The 25,063-nt window shown below is 34.6% G+C and overlaps 1 protein-coding gene across 2 annotated transcripts; it reads left to right on the top strand.

Moving 5' to 3' along the window:
- The first annotated feature begins 352 nt into the window (after nt 1-352).
- Nucleotides 353-14,344, top strand: LOC123919709 (phospholipase SGR2). 2 transcript variants are annotated; one of them, XM_045971697.1, is made up of 21 exons: nt 353-866; nt 2,426-2,526; nt 2,636-2,794; nt 3,288-3,443; nt 3,960-4,031; nt 4,151-4,303; nt 6,135-6,185; nt 6,408-6,578; nt 7,482-7,631; nt 8,286-8,351; nt 8,438-8,938; nt 9,679-9,754; nt 9,840-9,961; nt 10,153-10,225; nt 10,804-10,906; nt 11,846-11,939; nt 12,023-12,085; nt 12,816-12,864; nt 13,354-13,451; nt 13,629-13,675; nt 13,788-14,344. In XM_045971697.1, the coding sequence occupies exons 1-21, from the start codon at nt 668-670 to the stop codon at nt 14,044-14,046; spliced, it is 2,763 nt and encodes a 920-aa protein (XP_045827653.1). In that variant the 5' UTR covers nt 353-667; the 3' UTR covers nt 14,047-14,344. The 2 variants fall into 2 exon arrangements, with proteins under 2 accessions (XP_045827653.1, XP_045827655.1); XM_045971699.1 differs by lacking the exon at nt 353-866 and adding an exon at nt 1,682-1,820.
- The last annotated feature ends 10,719 nt before the right edge of the window (nt 14,345-25,063 follow it).

Raw genomic sequence — 25,063 nt, 5'->3', positions numbered from 1 at the left:
AATTTAGTGGGGTTTGATTCTGTGGAAAGATAACTCGATTACGGTCATTTTGATATCCGTTTGGTGAATTATTGATCCAAATTGAGTTGTGTGCGAAACTTTGAAGTTGTGACTCGAAAGCAGAATTTTAGGGGGGAAAAATCCTAAAAATTATAAAACAAAGGGGGTAAAAGTCCACGTTTTAACACATGGGGTAAAATTCCGATTTAATCAAAATAGGAGGGGTAAAACTGCATTTAAGCCATTATAATTTGGACATGCAGCAGCGACAATAAAACTCAGATAATATTCGATAGTACTATTTTCGATCCATTAAACTCGAGAAATAAGTTCTCTACGCGCGTAAATATCCGATTTACATAAAAAAAAAAAAATTGTACCAAAATATGCCTAGATGCGTTTGTATGATTCTATTGAACAACCAACAAACCAAACAGCCAAACAGCGGTGTATCGGTTGAATTGAATTTCACCTGACATTCAACAACACATTCCATCTCTCATTCTTCTCTCAAATTCCTTTCTTTCTTTCTTTCTTTTTCCCAATTTTCAATTCAATTCAATTCCCAAACGCAATCACAATTCGTGTTCTTCAAGTCACGCAAACCACCAATTGATTATTCGAACAAAGCATTGAAGAAAAGGAATCGAATCGTTGTTTGATAACAATGGCGGAAGAAGAAGGTAGTACAAGTACTACTACTCTTCTTCCTGACTCGTTGAAAAACACGCCTTCCAATATTGCTAGATTGGAAGATGTTATTGAACATTCTAAAGCAAGACATAAGTATCTTGCTCAAACTACTAGTTCTTCTGATGGTGGTGATGTTCGTTGGTACTTTTGTAAAACCCCTTTAGCACCTAATGGTATATCTTCTATTACTATCACTTTCTTTCATTGTTATTACTTTTTCTTTTTTTGTAGTGTACTATATGTTTTTTACACTTGAGTTCAATAAAGATGCACCATGAATTAATTTTACACCAAATCGTTTGAGAGAATTGGAATTTCATTTCTAGTGGAAACAATTATTATTGGCCAAACTTACCAATCGTTAGTTGGTCAAGTGGTGATTGACACTGGACTTTTTAGGGAGATCACGGTTCAATCCCCCGCAACTTCAATCAGGAGGGGGCTGGAACAACTTGATGCTAGAACTAACCGCTTTGATGCTAGAACTGACCGCCGAACTGGATTAGGCGGTCCAGTGGGTCGGATACTGGTGGTGAAAACAAAAAAATAAAAATAATTATTGACTGGACTTTAATTACCTTGCGGCTGAACTCTGGACTAGTAAAACCCCATTTCCCTGAAACCAGAGGTCAATACCAAACAAAAAAACCAAGAAAGTGGGGTGACTTGGCGGAATAAAAGATTGTTATTACTTGATGGTGTAGAATTGTTTTTGTGCATATTCTTTTTACTCTTTTACACTTTTAGTTGGGCCAATCCAATTTTAAATGACTTCATTAACCTCTCTTTTGCTCGAACACGTGGTTGGACTTAAAGTGATTAATCAGATTCAGTTATAGGGAGTTTTGAACCTTGGTGGAGATTTGTTTTCCTGGAACTGAAGGGTTAAAATAAAAATAAAAAAACCCTTGCATTTGCTCCTCTTTATTAAATTTAACAATTATTTTTCAAATTGCCTTTGTCTTATTCTTATGTATTGATCTTGTTTTGAGATGTTGAAATTTGCTTCTTTTGTTTTTTGTGTGCTTTTGAATATCTATTTATCTATGTAGTTAAATATAGCTTACATGAGTAGTGTATGATATGCTGAAGAGTTGTGTCGAGGCAAACAAACACGTTGGAATCAAGTTAAGTAAGAGGCTTTGATACCACTGTTGGGGAATTATGGAATTGGACAGGCCCTACATGTTTTTATTACTACAGTGAACTTTGAAATAAAATCTTCATAAATGAGAGTAACCGAAAAGTTAGGGCTTACAAATACTAAATGTGGTTTTTGCTTAAGTAGAGAATGCTTATAAGTATCGATAGTGAATAAGTATTTCGTTGGTGGGCAAAAGTAAGGCCTTGAGCTACCATAGGCTTGGTTTGACTGAGTTATGTATTGTGAGAAACTTATGCTGTTTGGAACAAATTATGCAAAAAACAGATATTTTGTGCTGTTTGGAACAAATTATGCTGTCCGAAAATACACTTCTAGAAACATATGTGGATTTTTAGAAACGTGGGGTGGGGAAAGTTTTCTCCTAGTAAATGGACTTGTATTTGTATTGCGTTCACGATGACATGTATGATTTTTAGGAACTTTATTAGATTTGTTAATGCTATTTGTTTGTGCCCCTCACATACCTAGAGGATCAGAGGAATCATTTTTTCTGGTTTTTAGTTGATGCATCAGTACCAAATTCTACTATATGTATTTTGAATCAGTTTTTATGGTATTCTGTTGTAGAGTTAGCGGCATCGGTACCGAGTACAGAGATAGTGGGGAAGAGTGACTATTTTCGTTTTGGTATGAGAGATTCTCTAGCAATTGAAGCATCTTTCTTGCAGGTAGTTTTATAAAATGTATATTGGGTTAAATTCTTGTACTTATCTTGATTTGAATTATGGCTTTGGTGACCTTTAGATAGTGAGATTCTTTGTTTGTGTTTATCCACAGAGAGAGGAAGAATTGCTTTCTAGTTGGTGGAGAGAATATGCAGAGTGTAGTGATGGACCTAGAGAACGACAAACTTCTGGTACCAAATTAGATAGACATCAATTTTGTGAAATCGACGAAGAGAGAGTTGGTGTTCCTGTGAAGGGAGGACTCTATGAGGTACTTGTTTTATATTTTTTCATGTTTCTGCTTTAACAATGATGATAATTGTTCTGCTTTTGGCTGATTTGTGTATGAAATTTTTGTGTGTTAAGAGTTTGGCCACACAGTTTTCTACTTTTCTTCTCTAAGCCTCAGCTTTTCATACAATCTCGCTTTCTTTTATATGGAGAAATGAACAAGAGAGAAACATGTTGGACTAAAGAGAATGGAAAGGAAATGCTGAAAATAAATCTGTGTTTTTAGGTCATCCTTTCTTTGCCACAAGACAAACAGTTTTTCATGTGTGAATTTTTGTTGTCTTCCGGTAGTGTAAATCTTACCGGGAGTAGTATCTATTGCATACACTTTTAAATTCTAAGGATATTTGGACTGAGCACATATAAAGTTTGAACATTTTCATAATTTGAGGGAATATGACTTTCCTTTCTTTAAAAAGAAATAAATTGGAAACTTCTTTCCATGGATCTGATGGCGATGCACATCAATACAGGTAGATTTGATTAAGAGACATTGTTTCCCTGTTTATTGGAATGGAGAAAATCGACGTGTTCTAAGAGGGCATTGGTTTGCTCGTAAAGGGGGCCTTGACTGGTTACCAATTCGTGAAGATGTTGCTGAGCAACTAGAGATTGCTTATCGTAGCCAGGTCAGTATAATTGTTCAAAGTACATTTTTAATATAGAAATCATTGCTACGATTTTACAAATCATTATCTGTAAGTGTGGTTCTGACATAAATTCTAAAAAGTATACATTCATAGTAGACTCTTGCTCAGTTTCATCAAATTTCTCATAAAACACGGACCCATACATGTATTTGAAAACTTTAGCATCCTCTGTAGTGGTAAGCATCAAATAGGAGCAATATTTCCTTACCAAAGAGCACTGCCCTTCTTAGAATTTCATAAAACCATTTATCGTTCCTTCAAATTTTGGTCTTTTTTTTTGTTTGGAAAAGCTGATGCTATCCGCTAAGTAACTATGCATCTAATTAGGTACTATTATTTATATAATAACTTCATATCTGGGCCTCCTGTGTTGTTTACTAGTTTAGCATTTTGCCAGGGGGTTAAGTTAGGACAGGGAAGAGAATAGTCAGTTTTCGATTTGCATTGATTTTTGCTTCAGAAACCAAACAATTTATTTTTTACTGGTTTATATAGGTTTGGCATCGGCGAACATTTCAACTGTCAGGACTTTTTGCTGCTCGAGTCGATTTACAAGGCTCCACTCAAGTAAGCAGATTATTTTAACAATGATTGATGATATGTTTTTATTTAATTGTTTTATGGATAGATATTTTTTTTCATTTTAATACCTGGTGTGCTATTGTATATTGATGATGAACACACAGGGCCTGCATGCCCTTTTCACAGGAGAAGATGATACCTGGGAAGCCTGGCTAAATGTTGATGCTTCCGGATTTTCTAATTTTGTGAGTCTTGCTGGAAATGGAATCAAGCTAAGACGTGGTTACTCCCCATCAAATTCGCCAAAACCAACTCAGGTGTCTAATTTTTTCCTCCCTTAGTAATGCTATAATTTAAAGATAGTCTACCATTAGAGTACTCCTCAATCTTTCCTTAGATGGATATGGACAATGTATCCCAGTTTTGCCTTGTATCTTATGTAATCCTCGTGACTAAAGAAGCGTGTGAGTGTTCGAAGAAAAGTGTGTGATAACCCCACGTTGAGCTGTGTTCCATGATGTTATCGTTGACCCATCAGAAAGATTCTCATCAAGAATGGTATGCCTACTTCACTCCTTACTACGAACAATGTTAAACACCTCAATAATAGTGGGAAGTTTTTCCTTCCACAAAATTCTGCACATAGATGGGGGCAAACTCAATGTTAGGCCCTGACAAGAACTCAAAGACCTTATCCCTTTCAATGAAGGCGTTCAAAGTGGTAGTATCCTTGCTGCACTCTATCTTCAGATTCTGGTACTGATCCAACTCAAACAAGAGTTCATTGAGAATCCCATAATACTTGGTGACTGAGAGACCTCCTTGCTTAGTCAAGTCATAACTAATGGAAATATCCTGCTTAATGGAGAAATTCCAAATGGTTTTGCCAAGTCTCTTGAAAAGAAGGAAGGAACATGCAATTTCTGCTATCTTCTATAATCATGGAGTTGCAAAGCTAGGTCTTAAAAGAGTCTTATTTATCCCATGTAGAAAAGGGAGGATCAGTTGCTGTAGGGCGATTCCCTTCAATAAGAGCTTATCACGGCCCTTCAATTTGAGGAATTGAGGTGCATCAACCGAGCCCTCTGAAAATAGTTTTTCACATTAAGATGGTAAACTAGTTGAAGAGGAGAAAGATCATTAGGGTTCAATGGAATTGGTGTAGACAGTGGAGTCGGTGGAATCTAGACTATGGAGGTAGAATTATCATGTGCTGCCATCTAAAATGATACAGAATAAAATAGAACAACTGGATGATGGGGTTCAAAATACCCACACAAATCAAAACATGATTTTGATCCCCAAAAAGATTAGCCGTGGCAGCGCCACTTGATCGCGAAATTTTGGGATCCAGCCGATTTTGAGGCAGCTTTCTTGTTTGTGTGGTCGTCAGAGGTTGATCGACGACAAGCAATGGTGAACAACACCCATCAGTGTTAGACGGCGATAGTCGGAGGTTGTAGGGCAATGGCGGACAATGGATGACAGCCAACATTAAAGGTCCCACGGGCTGCAATGAAGGCAGCAAAAAAGGGTACCACATTGAAGGCGACTGGAGGTTTACACAGAAAAAGGCCACCAAGACTGAGAGCTCGTGAAACTATGTGGAAAAATATATCTGAATATTATTGAAAATATCTAGAGTACAAACACTAATATGCTTATATATAGACTACACTATACCTAACGGGCCAAATACAATTATTAACATAATTACAAAATATAAGCCTGTTTACAACAATAACAATGAGAATGGTCTAATTTTACTGTTTCTTGTTATAAAAATAATATTATATAATAGGCAAATGCTAAATAGTGCCCCCGGGGCACTCTTTAAACCCTTAAATAGTAAGCTTTTTATAGAATTTTTATCGGAATGCGTAAAGTCAGCGCATTGGAAATTGTAGTGTTTAACTTTTTGAATAAAAAGTTTCTTTAAATGGAATGCTTAAAGAGTGCCCCGGGGGCACTCGTTAGCAAGACCCTAATATTATATATTGAACTTTTTTTCGTGGTAAAAAAATTCCTTCTTTTATTTGTGTTTGATATATAATAATGTGGATAGTTGAATAAACTAAGTACTCGTTCTTTCTTGAAGAATGTACGTACAGATCCATTTTATCCGTGTTAACTTTTAATTTCTAATAGGATGAATTAAGGCAAAAGAAGGAGGAGGAGATGGACGATTACTGTTCACAGGTATGTAACCACAAATCCAGTTTATGATCATCATTATACTAATACTAATGTTTATAGACTCTAGTCTCCTCATGTTCTCTATGGGGTTCCATAAGTTTCTACTAAAGCCTGGACTATATTTTGTCTAATTCAAGAGACTGAATTTGATCATACAGTACATCTGTCCCTACCCTCATTTTTGCTCGATATCAATACCAATTGCATGACGATAGTTGTTTGTAGGTGCCTGTTCGACATTTGGTATTTATGGTTCATGGGATTGGACAAAGGTTGGAAAAATCTAATTTGGTGGACGATGTGGGTCATTTTCGCCATATTACAGCAAGTCTTGCAGAGCAGCATCTTACTTCACACCAACTTGGCACCCAAAGGGTCCTCTATATTCCATGCCAGGTATCTGATGTGTTTTTCTTTCCCTTTTTCATGTTCTGAGCCTTTTATAATGCTTATGACATTTTCACTATAAAACTAAGCTGTGTATCATCCCTGGCCTTCCATTTTGGCACATTGGACCTTATTTATATTCGGTTAAAATTAAAATTGTGTGCTAATTTGTAGTGTTTGAATGATCCTATGTATTATTGACTTGATCCAAAGACCGGTTTTGCATTGAATCCCTGTAAATCTCCGCAGGAGTTGAGAAAATTTGTCAATTTAACTCTGGCTATCCTTTCTTACCAATTTTCAGTGTTTGTGAATACTGGAGTTGTTTTTTGTAGAATTAGAATTTAGTATAAACTGGGAAATATTACAAAATTAGCATACTTTTTACTTCTTTTTTTTGGTTACAAAGGATATATAAAAAGATAAGCAAAGAAACGAAACACAGCTAACACTAACAACAACGGAGTCAAAGATACTCCCATTGTATCAACCAGTAAAACAGGGCAAATATCAGAAGGAGCTTCATGCAGCATTTTTTTTTCTTTTCCAATTTTTAAATTTATTTGTTTATTTTTAAAAGATGACATGCCCTTTCTTGTAGCATGCTGCACAGTCTATATGCATGTCAGAAAGAATGATTCCCTTTAAATATTCATAATTTGAATGCCAAAGAGAGACCATATATATTCTCCAGTCCTATAGCTTGTTTAAGGGAAAAGAGAAATACTTTGAAATCCTTGTAGCGTGTTTGTGACATTTCACTCCGAACAAATGCTTCGTTTCAATCAAGTGCTAAAGAGCTTATTGGTTTTTTGCTGAAACCATATTATACCTTCAGTTATTGTGTTTTCTAATGTTTGTTATAATTTGTCTTTATTTGACTATAATTAATTAATGATTCATGGTTTCTAGTGGAGGAAAGGTTTGAAGCTTAGTGGTGAAACGGCTGTTGAGAAAATAACCTTGGATGGAGTGCGGGGATTGCGTGTCACGCTAAGTGCAACTGTTCATGATGTGTTGTACTACATGAGCCCAATTTACTGTCAAGACATAATTGACTCGGTAAGAGAGAGAGAGTGTGTCTGTGTTTACTGCTTTCATTGTTTCTCAAAATCTTCCTTAAAAACAATCATCAGATCATTTCAATTTTTTGCTATTTTTCTCCATTTACAATTTTGGCATCTGCATAAATGTAATTAGGAAACATAAATAGGAAGTTCACTACTCCTACAATAAATGCCAAAATTCGAAAAATTTGGATAATTGCTAGCCCGCATTACTTAGCTGCATTGATTTTGATAGAAACATGGTATTTTATCAGAAAGAATCGGGAAACAGCACAAGAATGCACAACTTTGACGACCTGCCTTACAATGTTTGTTGAGTCTTGATTTAATCTTCTCTAGAGCGAATACGAGTTTAAGTTTTTTGAACCTCCTTGCATGTGCATGCCTGTATCCTTCTGCAATTGCAAAAACTGCACTGCAAAAAAAAAAAAAAAAAAAAAGAAAGAAAGAAAGAAAAGGAAACCTACTTTTCATTTTACAATTGCTTAACTTAACTGCAGATCTATCCATTTTTAAAAACCAGGTGTATAATGAATTCATATTTTCTTTATCTTCTGCATTGGATGGTTTGAAGATTTAGATGTTATACTATTGTAATAGAGAATTAACCAATGACCAATTTTTGATCTATGAATTTACACTTCTCTAGGTATCCAACCAACTGAACCGACTATATCTGAAATTTATCAAGAGGAATCCTGGATATGATGGAAAGGTATGCTTGTGGGATAATTACTTCGTTTTTTCCTATATGCATTATCAATATTTATAGCGTTTCACTATATGGTGACTTTTATGTAGGTTTCGTTATATGGCCATTCTCTGGGAAGTGTTCTCTCATATGATATCCTCTGCCATCAAGATAATCTGTCATCCCCATTTCCAATGGAATGGATGTACAAGGAACATAGTGAAGATGAGGAACCAGTCCCTGAAAAGAAAAGTAATAATTTTCAGCACTCATCAATCAATCAGGATGACACGTCAAGTGTGAAGAACCCCTCTGATGAAAAAAAGATTACACAACAGACTTATTCAGAAATAGAGGCAGAACTTTCTGAGGAGTCCTCTGTTTTATGCCCTATGTTATCAAGTGGACACAATTTTATTACAGAACCTAACTCTATGAGCCCAAGTAATGTGCGAGATATTTTTGAGATTTCTGATTCTAGTAACACGTTTTTTGAGAAAACGGGTGCATTGGATAAACTAGAGAATGTGAATCTTGGGCTGCCGGTGGCTAAGGAAGAATGTAATGGTACAAATAACAAAGATGAAGTAATAAAAAAGCTCCGAGAAGAGGTTGGCTTCCAATTTCTACTCTTTTTTTTTTTTCATGGTCTTCTCTACCAAGTTTTCCCTTCCAAGAGCAGGAGAGGCTAGTTGAGAGGCCTTAAAATAAAAAAACTTGCCCTAGAATTCTTTTGTTAGGAACTCAAAGAAAATGCGATGGAAAACCAAGGGATTTCTTCTTTCATTCACAAACTGTCAAATGTACATAATGCCCCTCCTCGATCTGATTCCCCTATTTAGCTAATTGTTTTTTAGAAAAACTATTTATCTAATTGTTCTCTTCTAACTAACGAACCAATCTAAATAAATAATAGACTATTGATTAATAGCTTTCGTTGTTATTCACTTCTTGTTGTAGTCTCCCCATTCGTAAAGCAAGATACTTATGCACACATGAAAGCAGAAACAAAGTTGCTGAATGATTGAGGATCAGGATGAATATGGAATCCAGGGTGATACTAGGATCTTGATTCCATAAACACACAGAGAGAGAGAGAGAGAGAGAGAGAGAGAGAGAGAGAGAGAGAGAGAGCTTGTGGGGTGCACAAACATATTGCGACTTAGATAAGGAGAAGCAGTAATTCAATTGGGTTTGCTGTGTATATTTGTATATTACATACAAAGGGTGCATTGTTTAACTCATATGAGTGGTGAAAATGAAATACCTTTATATGACTATATAGTATCACTACTACTAACACTGACTTCCTGTATAACTTGGCCTTTAACTGACCATTTTTTTTGTTTAGATTGATTCATTGAACGCCAAGCTAGCTGATCTGGAATCATGTGTTGATGGACATTCCAAAGAAGAATTGGATTCTGGTAATTACTAGTTTTTGTCCTTTAAAATGTTTAAGATGTGTTTCAATGTGCGTCTTGATTTCTAATATATAATAACAAAATGCAGTTAAAGATGTTTACATGAATGTGGCAGTGCCACTGCCACAGTTATCTCCAGAGTTGCCTCCTACACAAGATGTACCAAAGCGTTATACTGCATATATCAATTATACAAAGCTTCTATTCAAGGTATTAAAACTATTACAAACTCTGTTTCTAGGATGAAAACTCTTGGATGTTTTTATCTAGAAGTATATTTCCTTTAGTATTTTTAACAGATTCAACTCTTACAAAAATGGGTCATTGCTAATTCCTTAGTATATATATGTCATACAATATATATAGTGTTGCTCATATAACTAACAATGCATTTATGCCAGGTTGATACATTCTTTGCTGTTGGATCCCCCCTTGGTGTATTTCTTGCACTCCGCAATATCCGAATTGGCATTGGTAATAATTTCTCAGCTCGTCTTTTGTACAGTATTAAAAAAATTATTTCCGGTCTTGATAGATCTCTTTGAAGAGGTTCTTTTAAAATATTGCTTATTGCACCTTTAGCGTTAATAATATTTTGTGAATCTGTAGTTATGATATGATATGTTGAATTTAAGCCCACTTTATGATGTTCTTCTCACAATTGATTTGGGGAGTTACTATTTCTGTTTTTGATAATCAGCGAGATCTGAGGCTGGGCAGCTAAGCTATGTTGCATTTTTGGTTCCCGTTAGTTCTTTGGTCCCTTTTATTTTTTCTGTTTCGGCTAGTATCTTTTCTTCCAAATAGTGTTTCTTCTGCTTCTTTTTGATATAATTTCTTTTTCCATAAAGAAAAACTTGGACTTCACTAGGCAATGGCTTGACCAGTTTTGGCTATATGTGCTTCTGAAATTTACTTATGCTCATTTGTGTTAGACTTTATTAGATTAAGGTTATTGTGTTAAAAAAACTATGATTGCAAATGCCAGTTACTTTTAAATGTCCAATTGTTTATATGCATCTAAGTTGACAATTTTTTTTTGTTAATTGCAGGAAGAGGCCAAGAATATTGGGAACAGGAAAATATTAGTGAAGATATGCCAGCTTGTCGGCAGATGTTTAACATTTTTCACCCATATGATCCCGTAGCATACAGGTTTGTAATAATTCTAGCCCTAATTTAAGTAGACCATAACTACCTACCAGTTAGTTACAACAATTAGTTTGTTGACGTTAGAAGGACAGGAGCGATTTAGCTTAAATAAGAGTAAGATTCAGATTTGTTACTTTGAAAAAACAGAGCAGTGGTTTAGGCGTAAAAGGATAAACCCTTGGAGAAGAATTATTTTCCCATGTTTTTGTTCTAATCGATTCAATCAATAAAAATTATCTTTTCTTTTAAGCAATTCATTTCAAGGTTCCATTCAACATGAGTAAACAATATAGATTCTTGCCACCAGCCAATTTGTGTAATTTTCCTGATTGTTTTTATTCTGTCTCTTTACTAAATTCCTATACTTATCTTTGGAGCATCTATTCTAATGTTTAGATTGTGTTGAAATAGAGAAAAGAGGCACGAGATGGTGAAAACTGTGTCTCGGCTACACAACAGAGTCCATTTATATAGGCTTGAGGCAATAAATGCATGGCCTAACATTACCTATAACAATATATAAAGGCGATATGATGTTTTATGTACACATTTTCTTTACGATTTTGCCCTTGTCTCCAAGTCAATAAATAGATCCTGTTTACCAAACGTAACTAATAATTTAAATCTACTTAAGGAGAGTGAAACTGAAAAAGTTAGATAGATATTGAAAAGTAAAATACAGAGGCAGTTATCGTGCTTTTCTTTCCTCCAGTAGTACAAATAGGAGTGTTATGTTACAAATATATTACACCTCAACAATATATTCAGTGCTACATAACCTAAAATTCTTTAGTGTATGCACGTCATCAAGTGGAATGATATTAAATCAACTGTGATTTTGCTTTTTTTTTCTTTGTATTTTCCAATACTGTATCTGCTGTACGAAAATTTATAAAAAAAGTAAATGTGTGATATCACATGCTATTTTTAAATTTATTACAGGGTAGAGCCACTTGTCTGCAAAGAATACTTTGGCAAACGCCCTGTCTTGATTCCATATCACAGAGGAGGCAAACGGTTGCATATAGGATTTCAGGTGAGGCAGCAGTGATACTGGTGTTACTTGACTACATTGGACCATTATAATTGTCTCAAATAACACTGCAAGTCTTCTTGTAGGAATTCACTGAAAATCTAGCAGTTCGCACTCACGCAATAAAGAATTATATGATATCTGCAAGGGTGAGCTCCTCGTTTTTTTTTTTTTTTTTTTTTGTGTCGAAGAATAATTAAGTGAGAAATGCTAGCTAAACTAAGACACTCTTTTATTGGTTAAAATTTATATTGGGAACCACATGATTTAGTGGGGCTTATTCCCAAAATAGCGGGACCCGAAGTGCTTAAGCTTTTGTTATTGTTATTAGAAGACGGCGAAGAATAGGAAAATATTTTATTAGAGAGAAGTACGTGGAAATGAGAATTAGGTGGCCCCCCTTAGAAAAAGGCATCATGAAAAATCAGTGAAGCAACAAACAGAAACAGTAAACAGTAATACCTTTATACTCATATATCTTTGCAAATCATTTACAGTACAACCCTGTTGTGCGACACAAATCATTCATTCTAAATTATTCAAGTCTTCTTAAAGTTACTAGTTTTAGTATGGAGTTCAACACTCTTTTCATTGTAGGAGTAACAGTTCTTGTTGAAAGTGGATATTTAACGAGAAACTTATTAAAAGTATGGTGAGTTGATAACAGGCCCCATTATAAATATTCATAAGTTAATTTTATAACACGTGTTTATTCTGACTTGCAAAATTGAAGCTTGAGCCTGAAGAAATGCATAATTTTATGACGAGCCTGTCAGATTGATCAGAATACACACGCATATGCTCACACACCCACTCTTCTAACATTCAATTTTTTCTACTCATGCATGGTAACAGTTGTAATTTCTGTTTCCTAAGCAGGATAGGGTACTAGCAGTTTGTCATTCAAAAAATATGGAGAACATGGAAGGTAGTATAGTCTGTCAGGTTCCTTTTTATGAATTTCAATTTTTATATTTTTTTGTTTACAATGAAGCTGATGATCGAACCCAAGACCTCTAGCATACTACCCAAACCCCTCACCACTAGACCAAACCTGGTGGCTTTATGAATTTCAAATTTATATAACGTGTTTGAGAATTCAATCCCTTTTAAGACCATCAATGCAGTAGCAATTAAAATGTCTAGTAGTAGTTTTTACGTCAACTCGTTTTGCCTAACGCGTTGGAGTGGTGCTCGTGCTTTATAGTTACTAATGTAGATATATATGTTGGCTTGATTGTAAAATGTGTATTACCTATAAGATAGCAAGCAATCAGAAAATGGTTATATGTTTGATGCTGTTTTTTCAACTTTAATGGTCTTATGGTAGTTAAATTGTTATTTTTTATTAAATCCTGCCACACAAATGTGACAATTGTTCCCTCATATTTTTGTTCAATACCTATCTGCATTTTAGGAGAGAGTTCTGAAGAGGAAGAAGAACCATCATATGGATCTTTAATGATGGAGAGGTTGACAGGAAGCAAAACTGGACGAATTGATCACATGCTTCAGGTATGATATTATTACATTTCATGACCTATTTTGTTGTTCAAACACTGTGTCAGAAGTATTGTGCATAATGAGAACACGCATAGTCAGAGTTTTAAAACCTTTGTCTTTCCGTGCTCAAAACAATGTATGTGATTATGTAGTTGTACTCAAAATTTTGGTCTTGTCTTTGCAATGCAGGATAAGACATTTGAGCATCCATATCTGCAAGCCCTTGGATCACACACGTAAGTGTATTTTGAATTTTGCATTGTCGTCATACTATCAAGATCATATTTATTGGAATGGTTTGATTTTGAGGACTCAACTCAAGTGATTTTGTCTTTATCTGGTGGACAGGAACTATTGGCGAGACTATGATACTGCTCTTTTTATATTAAAACACCTGTATAGAGATGTACCAGAAGAACTGGATTCGTCAATTGTACATAGCGCTGGAAGCTCAAGAAACGATAGTAGATCTGTTAGTTGGTTTGATCCAAGAGATACTGTCGAGGAAGATGTTCCTTTGACTTTCTCTGACAAGGTCAAGGTCAGAAATTTCTCAATCAAAGCTAAGAGGATTTTCGCAGAGAACACTGCATCCGATTATATATAGCACATGCTGGGATTAGATTTTGTTTGATACGTAGTTGATGTTATTTTCATGTACACGATGTAATTGGGATTCTGTAATGTAGTGTAATATATGGAAGAATGTAGATTAGACGGATTCTCATACGGCTGAATAGAGTTGTTAGATTAGGCCAACTTCCAATGTACATAACAAAAGGAAAATCATCCGTGTAAATTCTGATGCTTTGTATCAATTTACATATAGCACTTCAATCTTACTGCTTGTAAAACATGTATACAGATTTTTGCAGTTTATGGTGCATTATATTTTTTAGCCTTTAGACGATTACTTTTGGACTATGAAGCACGAACTGTTAGCGGCCAACACTCGGTGGGATTTAGTCCCACATCGGATAGATAGGACTCTTGAGAAGAGTTTATAAAGAGGAGGCAATCCTCACCTTACAAGCCGGTTTTGTAAGGATGAGTTAGGCCTCGATATTCGTGACATGGTATCAGAGCCTATCGGGTCTATCGTTGGTCTTCCGACATCGTTCACGCTTCAGGCCCATTGGGCCGGGCTGAAGCGTGAGGGGGTGTGTTAGCGGCCAACACTCGGTGGGATTTAGTCCCACATCGGATAGATAGGACTCTTGAGAAGAGTTTATAAAGAGGAGGCAATCAGGCCTCGATATTCGTGACACGAACATCAGACATGACACAGACATTGACACATTGACACCGATAGTAATTTGATAAAATAACAGTTAGGCCTCGATATTCGTGACACGAACATCAGACATGACACAGACACTGACACATTGACACCGATAGTAATTTGATAAAATAACAATTCAATGTAATCAAATACGTGTGTCCGACATTAGGATATATTCCGAGGAGTGTCGATGCTTTATAGCATTTGGGCCCTTTATCCTGTTTATTACCCTCCCTTTTCCAAACTTTTGTATGTATCAAGTTTGTGTTCCTGTTGTATTAATCTTCACCACAAACCTCTCTCAGCACAAATCTCAATCAACTATTGCAAGAAATCAGAGGAAAAGCATCTTGTTACGTAAAAACATCATTCTATAAAAAAAATTGGTACGTAACTTCTTTTCTCTTACAATAAAAAATGGCATGTAATTAGTCAAATACCAACTTAACATTGTTTGTTTCTTATAAGGGTAAAATATGTTTTCGGTCTTTACTTTTATAGCGAGTTTTGGTTTTTGTCCCTATACTTTAAAATCATTTTTTTTCGTCTCCAATTAATTTTCAGTTTTGATTTTAGTCCCAAATGTTAGGTCAACTAACTGTTGACTAACGGAAGTCCACGTGGCATGTGGCGTTGACACATAAGATTCCGTTGACAGTGACATCCTAAATGGACTGCCATGTCATAATTTATTGTTTTTTAATTTTTGTTTAACAAATAAAGATTTACTACTTTTTTCTTACTATTATTTTTTAATATTTTTCTTTTTATTGGTCAAGATTTTTTTTTCATTAAAACAAAGGAAACAGGAAACCCTAATCCTTTGAATTAGAAAGTGAAAGTCAGTTTTGTTAAAAAAAAAAGTAGTAAATCATTATTTGTTAAAAAAATAATTTAAAACTTTTATTTAAAAAATTATGATGTGGCAGTAGGGGAGTAGGATGCCAAGTGTCAACGGAGTCCTACGTGTCAACGCCATGTGAAATTCCGTTAATCAACAATTAGTTGACCGAATATTTTGGTCTAAAACCAAAACTGAAAATTAGTTGTGGGCGAAAAAGAATGATTTTAAAGTATATGAACAAAAACTAAAACTCACCGTAAGGAGGAGTTTAAAACATATTTTACCCTTTTATAAATTATTTACAAAGTGTTTGGATTCAAGTTGGCAGGCCATATTCGTCCGTTTAGCACCTTTAAACGTGATTTTCCAATATTTCATGATGTTTGGCTTTAACATATAAAAATTGATTTTGGCTCATTACGTGCGTTTGCCTTAAAGCTAGAATTCCTAGCTTTTGCATTGAGGCAAAAGCAATTAACAAATAATATGTCAGAGGGCTAGACCCATCAGTTAATTAAAGGAAGGAAACGATGAAATCCCATCTAACTAAGTTACCTCTTCATTTTCACATTAATAAACTGGCACACAAATTTTTCTATTTTATAACGAGGCAATTATGTGGTTGCTTATGAAGGGGCCAAAAGCCACCATGAAAAATCAATTGAAATATATTTATTTCATTTTTTTTTGGTAAAGTTTTTATTTCATATTTAGACATTGATTGGTACTGACCTTTATACATTTAATTGAAATATTACGTCAAATACAAATACTAGTAATATTTTACCACAAAGATGAATATGTATTTTAATAAACAATTATATTACTTTTTTAGTCATTTAAGGTAATCAATAATTCTATATATTGGTGTAACTTAGAGTCATTTTATTCCATACACACACACTATGGCAAAAACCACTGCTTCACTTGTTCTTGTTCTCTTTGTTGTGGTAATTCTGAATAACCATAGTGCTGAGAGTAATATTCCAGATTGTTCACAATGGTATAAACTGTGTCTTTTTGCTGATCCTGAGAATTGTCATAAGAACTTTGAGATTTGTTGGAGCAAAAATTCCAAATTCCCTAGGGAGATTGAAAATGGTAAAAATCCTCCTAAAGCTAAAAGCCCTCCCTAATGAGAGATTGTTATCATGGTTTTTCTGTTTTTGATATTTATTTTTCTTGTGCAAGTATTATGATATCACATTTATTTTTTTCTTTTACAAAAAGGATATATTATTATTATTATTGTTGTTCTATGGATTTTGGTATTATTATTCTTAACATATGGTTATATATAACTATTGTTTAGATGAATAGGATTAGTACATTTTTAAGTTAATTAACTTTTTTAGACAATTTAACTTAATTAACTATACATGGAATAATAAATAGAGGGAACCTAAACTCGTTTTCAATATATACAATTTCCAATGTATTGTTATTACTAGAAGCAACATGTTCAGTTCCACAATTTTCAACATGTGCCCAATTAAACACTTCACATTATCCTTGGGTGACTATTTGAGAAAATTTATAAAATATGCTTATGACATTTTTCATAAGCTTTATTCTACTAATTTTCACAAATTCTCCAAGATAGCTTGTGAAAACTGAAAACAACTTATAACATATACAAAAATAATTAAATTGAATTTCAACTTTTCCTATAGAAATAGCTTGTAGAAACTTATACACAAGTGCTTATCATGCTAAGTGCTATAAGCTACAAATAAGTTGTTTATCCAAACATGGCCTAAATACAATCCAGATGGAAAACTTATGAATCCTGCCTATATGGCTCCAAAAATTGTATGCATTGTGAACAAACATTTTTTATTATTTCTTTTGTTTCCTGCTATATTCTTTCCCATCTATGCTATCATCATATTACAACTGAACTATATGTGCTCCATACAACACAATTGTAAGAACAAACATCAATTAAGGAAAAAAAAATCGAAGTCGGTAAAACACAACTAAATTAACTACAAACTTAAGTACTTTTTTTTTTTACTAAACAAACTTTAGTACTTAACTACCATAAATTGTTGGGGATTAACCCAAAACAAAGAGCACTGAAGGATGAAAGATGAATGAAGAATGAATTTAGAATCAGCAGAAATTGAATAAAGGAAAAGTAAAAATCTTATTCTTCCACAAAGGGCCTTAATTGTTTATATACAATAGGTGGTTACTTTAAATGCAAGTAACTGCATAACTACCTAGGACAAACAAAACGTAACTGAATTACAACTGTACAAAACTAACTAACTAACTCTAAAAAGCTAAGTAAAACAGAAACGCGTATCAGAACCAAAACAGAGCTTCAGAGCTTCAGAACTTATATCAGCTTCAGAGGTTGTGAGGTTCAGAGGCTATGTTGCTTCAGACTCTGAAGTGCTTCAGAGCTTGAATTACCAGTCAAACCAATACTCCTCCTTAAGACAAGCTATCGAAGCATACAATCCCTATTTCCCTCCTGAGCTTGAGGAACTGATCTCTCTTCACAGCCTTAGTCATTATATCAGCTTGTTGATTGTCAGTGGAACAATATTCCAAGCTTAACTTTCCTTTGTTGACTTGGTCCCTAAGGAAGTGAAATCTTGTCTCAATGTGTTTACTTTTACCATGACTAACAGGATTTTTAGCCAAGTTAATTGCTGATTTGTTGTCAATCTTCAGCATTACCGTGATGTTGTCAATGATCTTCATTTCATTGAGAAGTGATTGTAGCCAATTAGCTTGACAAGCAGCCAAGGATCCTGCAACGTATTCTGCTTCACAGCTAGAGAGAGCAATCACTGACTGCTTCTTAGAACACCATGAGACTGGTGCATTTTGGAATTTAAACAAATAACCACTAGTACTCCTCCTGTCTACTTTGTCTCCACACCAATCAGCATCAGAGAATCCATTTAATTCAAGTTTCACACTATCTTTTGAATATGGAAATAACACACCATAGTGTATTGTGCCATTGATGTATCTGAGTATCCTCTTGGCAGCCAGTAGATGAGGCTTCAGTGGTTTGCTCATAAACCTGCTTACATAACCAACTGCATAGCTAATATCAGGTCTAGTTTGACACAAGTACCTTAGTGAACCAATCAATTGTCTGAATATAGTAGGGTCCACAGTATCACTATTTTCATCTATTTCCAGCTTAAGTCTTGTGTCTGCAGGTGTGACTGATGAATTGCAATCAAGCATTTCAAACTTTCTCAAAATCTCAGTGGCATATTTTGCTTGATGCAGTATCACCCCCTTTGCAGTATATAACAGCTCCATTCCTAAGAAATAGGTGAGCTTTCCCAAGTCGGTCATTTCAAATTCACTCTTCATCTGTGATTTGAAATCTTCAATCTCTGCTAGTGAGCTACCAGTCACTAACAAGTCATCAACATACAAACATATGATTATCATATGCTTGTTCTTACTGTGTTTAACATACACACCATATTCCACACTACATTTCACAAATCCTTGTACAACAAAGAATTGGTCAATTCTCTTGTTCCAAGCTCTTGGAGCTTGTTTCAAACCATACAAGGCTTTGTTCAGTTTCAGCACTTTATCTTCTTTACCTTTCAATTCAAAACCAGGTGGTTGCTTGACATATACATCTTCTTCCAATGGTCCATTTAAGAATGCTGACTTTACATCTAAATGGAATAAAGGCCATCTTCTGCTACAAGCTAGTGCAATAACCAGCCTTATAGTTTCATGCCTTGCCACAGGAGAGAATACTTCATCATAGTCTAGGCCTTGCTTTTGCAGAAAACCTTTGGCCACAAGTCTTGCCTTGTACTTGACTACTTGGCCCTCAGGATTTTGCTTCACTTTGTACACCCACTTCACATCAATTGCTCTTTTCTCTGAAGGTAGCTTGCACAGGTCCCATGTCTTATTCTTTTCAATTGACTTCAGCTCATCAATCATTGCTTCTAACCACACTTTACTCTTTAGTGCACTCTTGACATCTAAAGGTTCAGTGTCTGCAAGCATAGCATAATGCACAATGTCACCCTCATTGTCTACAGCATTATCTGGAACCATTTCACAATCTGCTAACCTTCTTGGAATCTGAGTAACTCTGTGAGGTCTTGGTGTCGGATGAACTCTATCATCATCATCACTTGAGGTGTGCATATCTTCTTCATGATTAGTACCTTGATTTGGATTAACAAAAGTAACTGGTTCATCTATGTTGCTTAATCCATCATCTAAGTCCACTTCACAAGTTTTCTTAGATACAGATTTCTGTTTCCAATCCCAGCTTTCATTCTCAAGTACTTTCACATCTCTGCTGATCTCTATCTTGTCTGATGTGGGATTATACAGTCTATATGCACCAGTTCTATGATATCCAACAAATATCACAGGTTCACTTTTGTCATCTAGCTTCTTTCTCTTTGCATCTGGCACATGCTTATAACTCAAGGAACCAAACACCTTCAAGTGTTTCACAGATGGAATTGAACCACTCCATATAGCTTCTGGCACTTTGTCTAAGCATTTGGTAGGACATCTGTTTAGGATATATACTGCAGTAGAAACTGCCTCACCCCAAAATCTACGTGGCAAACCCTTCTGCTTTACCATGCTTCTAGCCATATCCAGGATAGTTCTATTCCTTCTCTCAGCAAGACCATTGTGTTGAGGAGTGTATGGTGCTGTAATTTCATGAATTATGCCTTGCTCTTTGCAATAATTCTCAAACTCCTTTGATGTATATTCTCCTCCACCATCAGTTCTCAACACTTTTATTGACTTGTCACTTTGTTTTTCAACCAGTGTTTTAAATTTCTTAAACACTTCAAATGCATCACTTTTAGCCTTTATATGATATAGCCATATCATCCTTGAATACTCATCAACAAATGTGATAAAATATTTGTTTCCACCGGTTGATAACACATCAATTGGTCCACAAATATCAGAATGCACAACATTTAGCACTTCACTAGATCTCATAGGCAAGTTACTTTTAAAAGATGATCTAGGATGTTTTCCTAACAAACATACAGTGCATGTATCGACTGGAGGTATAACACTAGGCAGTCCTAACACCATGTTCTTTGAATTAAGCATAGACAAGCTTTTGAAATTCAAATGACCATACCTCTTGTGCCATAAGTCACTGTCTTTACTTTCAGCAGTTGCAACTAAGCATTCAGCTTCAATTGCTTTGATTTGACTCTTGAAGGTTCTATTCTTGCTTTGTGCTGTTTTCAGAATTAATCTGTTCTTTGAATCAAAGAGTTTCAGTGCTTCATCTTCTAGTACTACCCTGAACCCTTTCTCAAGTAACTGACCTACACTCATCAAGTTACATTTCATACCAGGCACATATAGAACTTTCTCAATCACTGCTTTCCTTCCATTATTTCTCTGTATCACTACATTTCCAATGCCTTCAGCTGCAATGGAATTGCTATCTGCTAGCCTGATCTTTGTGTTGAAACACTTGTTAAAATCAGTTAAGATGCTTCTATTCCCTGTCATATGATTTGAGCACCCTGTATCAAAGTACCAAACCATGGAATCTGCTGCTTCATCAGTAATTGTCACCATGAAATTCACATCATCTTCTGATGTTGAATCATCCTGTGCCACATTTGCTTCTTCTCCACTGTTTTGACTTTGGTTCTTCTTAGGAGCCTTACATTCTTTAGCATAGTGACCATATTTGTCACAATTGTAACACTGAATGGTGCTCTTATCCTTCTTTTTCCCTCCTCCTTCTTTTGAGGATTCAGGCTTGTCTTCAACACTTTCTTTCCCTTTCTTGAACTCTTTCTTTTTCTGCCATTTCTTTTTGTCATCTTGGTACTTTTTGAACTTTACAAACAAAGCTTGCTCATCTTCTTTGCCATGGTTTCTTCCACCATGCTTCATCTCATGAGCCTCAAGTGTACTCTGCAAGTCTTCAATCTTGATTTCACTTAAGTCTTTTGTTTCTTCAATTGTCACCACAATGTGCTCAAATTTTGAAGTTAAAGTTCTAAGTACCTTTTCCACTGTTTCCTGTTCAGCAAGATTACTTCCACAATTCTTCATCTGATTGGTGAGAGTCACCACTCTTGTGAAGTAATCTGCAATTGTCTCATCATTCTTCATCTCCAGCAGCTCATATTGTCTCTTCAAGGCTTGCAATTTCACTTTCTTGACCTTTGCATCACCACCATAGCTCTTCTGCAAAGTGTCCCAAGCCTCTTTGGACGTTGTGAAATCTGCAATCTTCTCGAATACCTTGGCATCAACACATTGATGAATGAGAAATAGAGCTTTGCTATCTTTCTTCAGTGCTTCTCTGAACGTTGCTCTCTGTTCTGCTGTTGCATTTGCTGGTAATGGATCAAGAACTGTCTTCACTTGTTCATCCACTTCTTGAACAATGAATATCACATTCATCTGTTTGACCCATGTATCCCAGTTCTTTCCATCAAGAATTGGCAAATTCGCATGGAAATTACTCTTCCCAGCCATGATTGAATCACTGCAACCTTTGATGCTCTTTCTTTGTGAAAGATCCGAATCAAGATCCCTAGGATCGTGAAAGCTCTAGATACCACTTTGTTGGGGATTAACCCAAAACAAAGAGCACTGAAGGATGAAAGATGAATGAAGAATGAATTTAGAATCAGCAGAAATTGAATAAAGGAAAAGTAAAAATCTTATTCTTCCACAAAGGGCCTTAATTGTTTATATACAATAGGTGGTTACTTTAAATGCAAGTAACTGCATAACTACCTAGGACAAACAAAACGTAACTGAATTACAACTGTACAAAACTAACTAACTAACTCTAAAAAGCTAAGTAAAACAGAAACGCGTATCAGAACCAAAACAGAGCTTCAGAGCTTCAGAACTTATATCAGCTTCAGAGGTTGTGAGGTTCAGAGGCTATGTTGCTTCAGACTCTGAAGTGCTTCAGAGCTTGAATTACCAGTCAAACCAATATAAATGACATACTTAATTTTATAATTTGATGTTCTTAAGTATGTGCCAATTAGAATGGATTTAAGTTAACTAAGCTTCAAATCCAACTTATATAAGCTTCACACATCAGTATGACCAAATTGACATAAAATCAATTTAATATATAAAGTAGCTCAGTTTCGAATAAAACTAATGAAAACTTGATAGTAAAACATGTATACAGATTTTTGCAGTTTATGGTGCACTATATTTTTTAGCCTTTAGACAATTACTTTTGGACTATGAAGCACGAACATCAGACATGAAACAGACACATTGACACCGATAGTAATTTGATAAAATGGCAATTTAATGTAATCAAACACGCGTTCCGAGGAGTGTTGATGCTTTTGGACCCTGTATCCTGTTTTATTACTCCCCCTTTTCCAAACATGTATCAAGTTTGTGTTTCATAGTGTGCCACACATAGTCACATAAGTCACGGTATACCCTAAGAACCGCGAACCGGTTCGCGTGAACCGGTTCACGGTACTTTTACTATTCTGTTCACGCAAATTCGGTACGGGGTACGCCATTTTTAGAAAAATTAAGGTATGGGTACGTCCTTATAATTTTTTTTAAAATATAATTATATATATCAAATAATAGAATGATATTGTTAAAACAAATAATTAAACACAAAAAATATCACACCACACTTTAAAAGTAATTTAAATTGTTCGAAACATCAAAATATGAAATTAAAAAGCAATTAGGTCAAAAAGAGTCAATTATTTCCCTCTCCATCATCACTGAAAAGAGCGATCTCTAGTTAGGTTCACCGCGATAAAGACTGACAATTTCAAGAATATCAACTATATATTAAATAAATCTCATTCATCTCTCCCAGATTTTTGTTGCACTTTCATTATAAGTATTAATATTTATCTTTCTCAAGAGAAGACAAAGATTGTCATGAATAAAAACTAGATCTTCATCTCTCTTTGAATTGAGCCTATTCTTTTTCAATGAATGAGTGAATAATTCCGGCGACTACTTTGTTATTGTATTTTAGCAATAGTTGCTACTTCTATATTATAAACAAATAAAAAACCTAAATCTTCCTATAAAAAACTAATAATAAAAGAAAAAGCAGGAATTTTTTTTTTTTTTGGATTGGTGTACCATGCGCGTACCCATTGCAAAAAAACAAAAAAAAAAAACTAGGTACGGCGTCGAAGATAAACACTAGTGTATTTTATTTTGTAAAATTTATTTTTTTACTTAAGATATTAATATTTTTTATCATCTATTTTATTTGTTTTAATTATATTTTTTGCATAGCGTACCGGTTACTAAATTTAAGCGTACCACGAACCTAAATAGCGTACTGATTATGTATACCCCCCACGTACGAAATTCTTTGAGAGTGGCATACCGCATACCCGAACCCGTACCACGTACCGAAGCGAATTGCGAACTATGGTGCCACATTTACGAACATCTAATATTATCAACAATTTCATGAATTTTCACTACAAACCTCATCTAAACAACTTTGCTTTGTGGTCAAGCAAACACAAACCTCATCTCAGCACAAATCTCAATCAACTGTTGCAAGAAATAAAAGGAAAAACATATTGTTACATAAAAACATCATTTGATAAAAAAAATGGTATGTAACTTCTGTTTTTTTACAATAAAAAATGGTATGTAATTAGTCAAATACCAACTTAACATTATTTGTTTCCTATAAATTATTTACAAACTTAGATGTTTTAAAATATGTACATTTTGATACTCATACAATTAATACCACAAATATCAATCTACAATCTCAATCCTAAACAACTACTCTGATGTCAAATAGTGAGATGACCCATCAGTTAGTTAAAGGAAGGAAAAGAGGAAATCACATCTAAGTTACCTCTTCATTTTCACATTAATAAACTGGCACATAAATTTTTCCTTTTTTTTTGGTCAAGAAATTTTTCTTTTTTATAATGAGGCAATTAGGTGGTTGCTTATGAAGGAGCCAAAAGCCATCATGAAAAATCAATTGAAATATATTTATTTCATATTTAGACATTGATTGGTACTGACTTTTATACATTTTAATTGAAATATTAGGTCAAATACAAATACTAGTAATATTTTACCACAAAGATGTATATCACTCAATATGTATTTTAATAAACAATTATATTTCTTTTTTAGTCATTTAAGGTAATCAATAATTCTATACTTAGAGTCATTTTATTTCCATACACACACTATGGCAAAAACCATTGCTTCACTTGTTCTTGTTCTCTTTGTTGTAGCAATTCTGAATAATTATAGTGTTGAGAGTAATATTCCAGATTGTTCACAATGGTATAACCTGTGTCTTTTTGCTGATCCTGCCAATTGTGATAAGTACTTTGAGATATGTTTGAGCAAAAATTTCAAATTCCCTAGGGATATTGAAAATGGTAAACATCCTCCTAAAGCTAAAAGCCCTCCCTAATGAGGGATTGTTATCATGGTTTGTGTGTTATTGATATTTATATTTTTCTTGTTTAAAGTATTATGATA

The sequence above is a fragment of the Trifolium pratense genome, linkage group LG4, assembly GCF_020283565.1.
Source record: "Trifolium pratense cultivar HEN17-A07 linkage group LG4, ARS_RC_1.1, whole genome shotgun sequence".
NCBI classification, from domain to species: Eukaryota; Viridiplantae; Streptophyta; class Magnoliopsida; order Fabales; family Fabaceae; genus Trifolium; species Trifolium pratense.
This window is presented reverse-complemented; position numbering and strand designations above follow the sequence as displayed.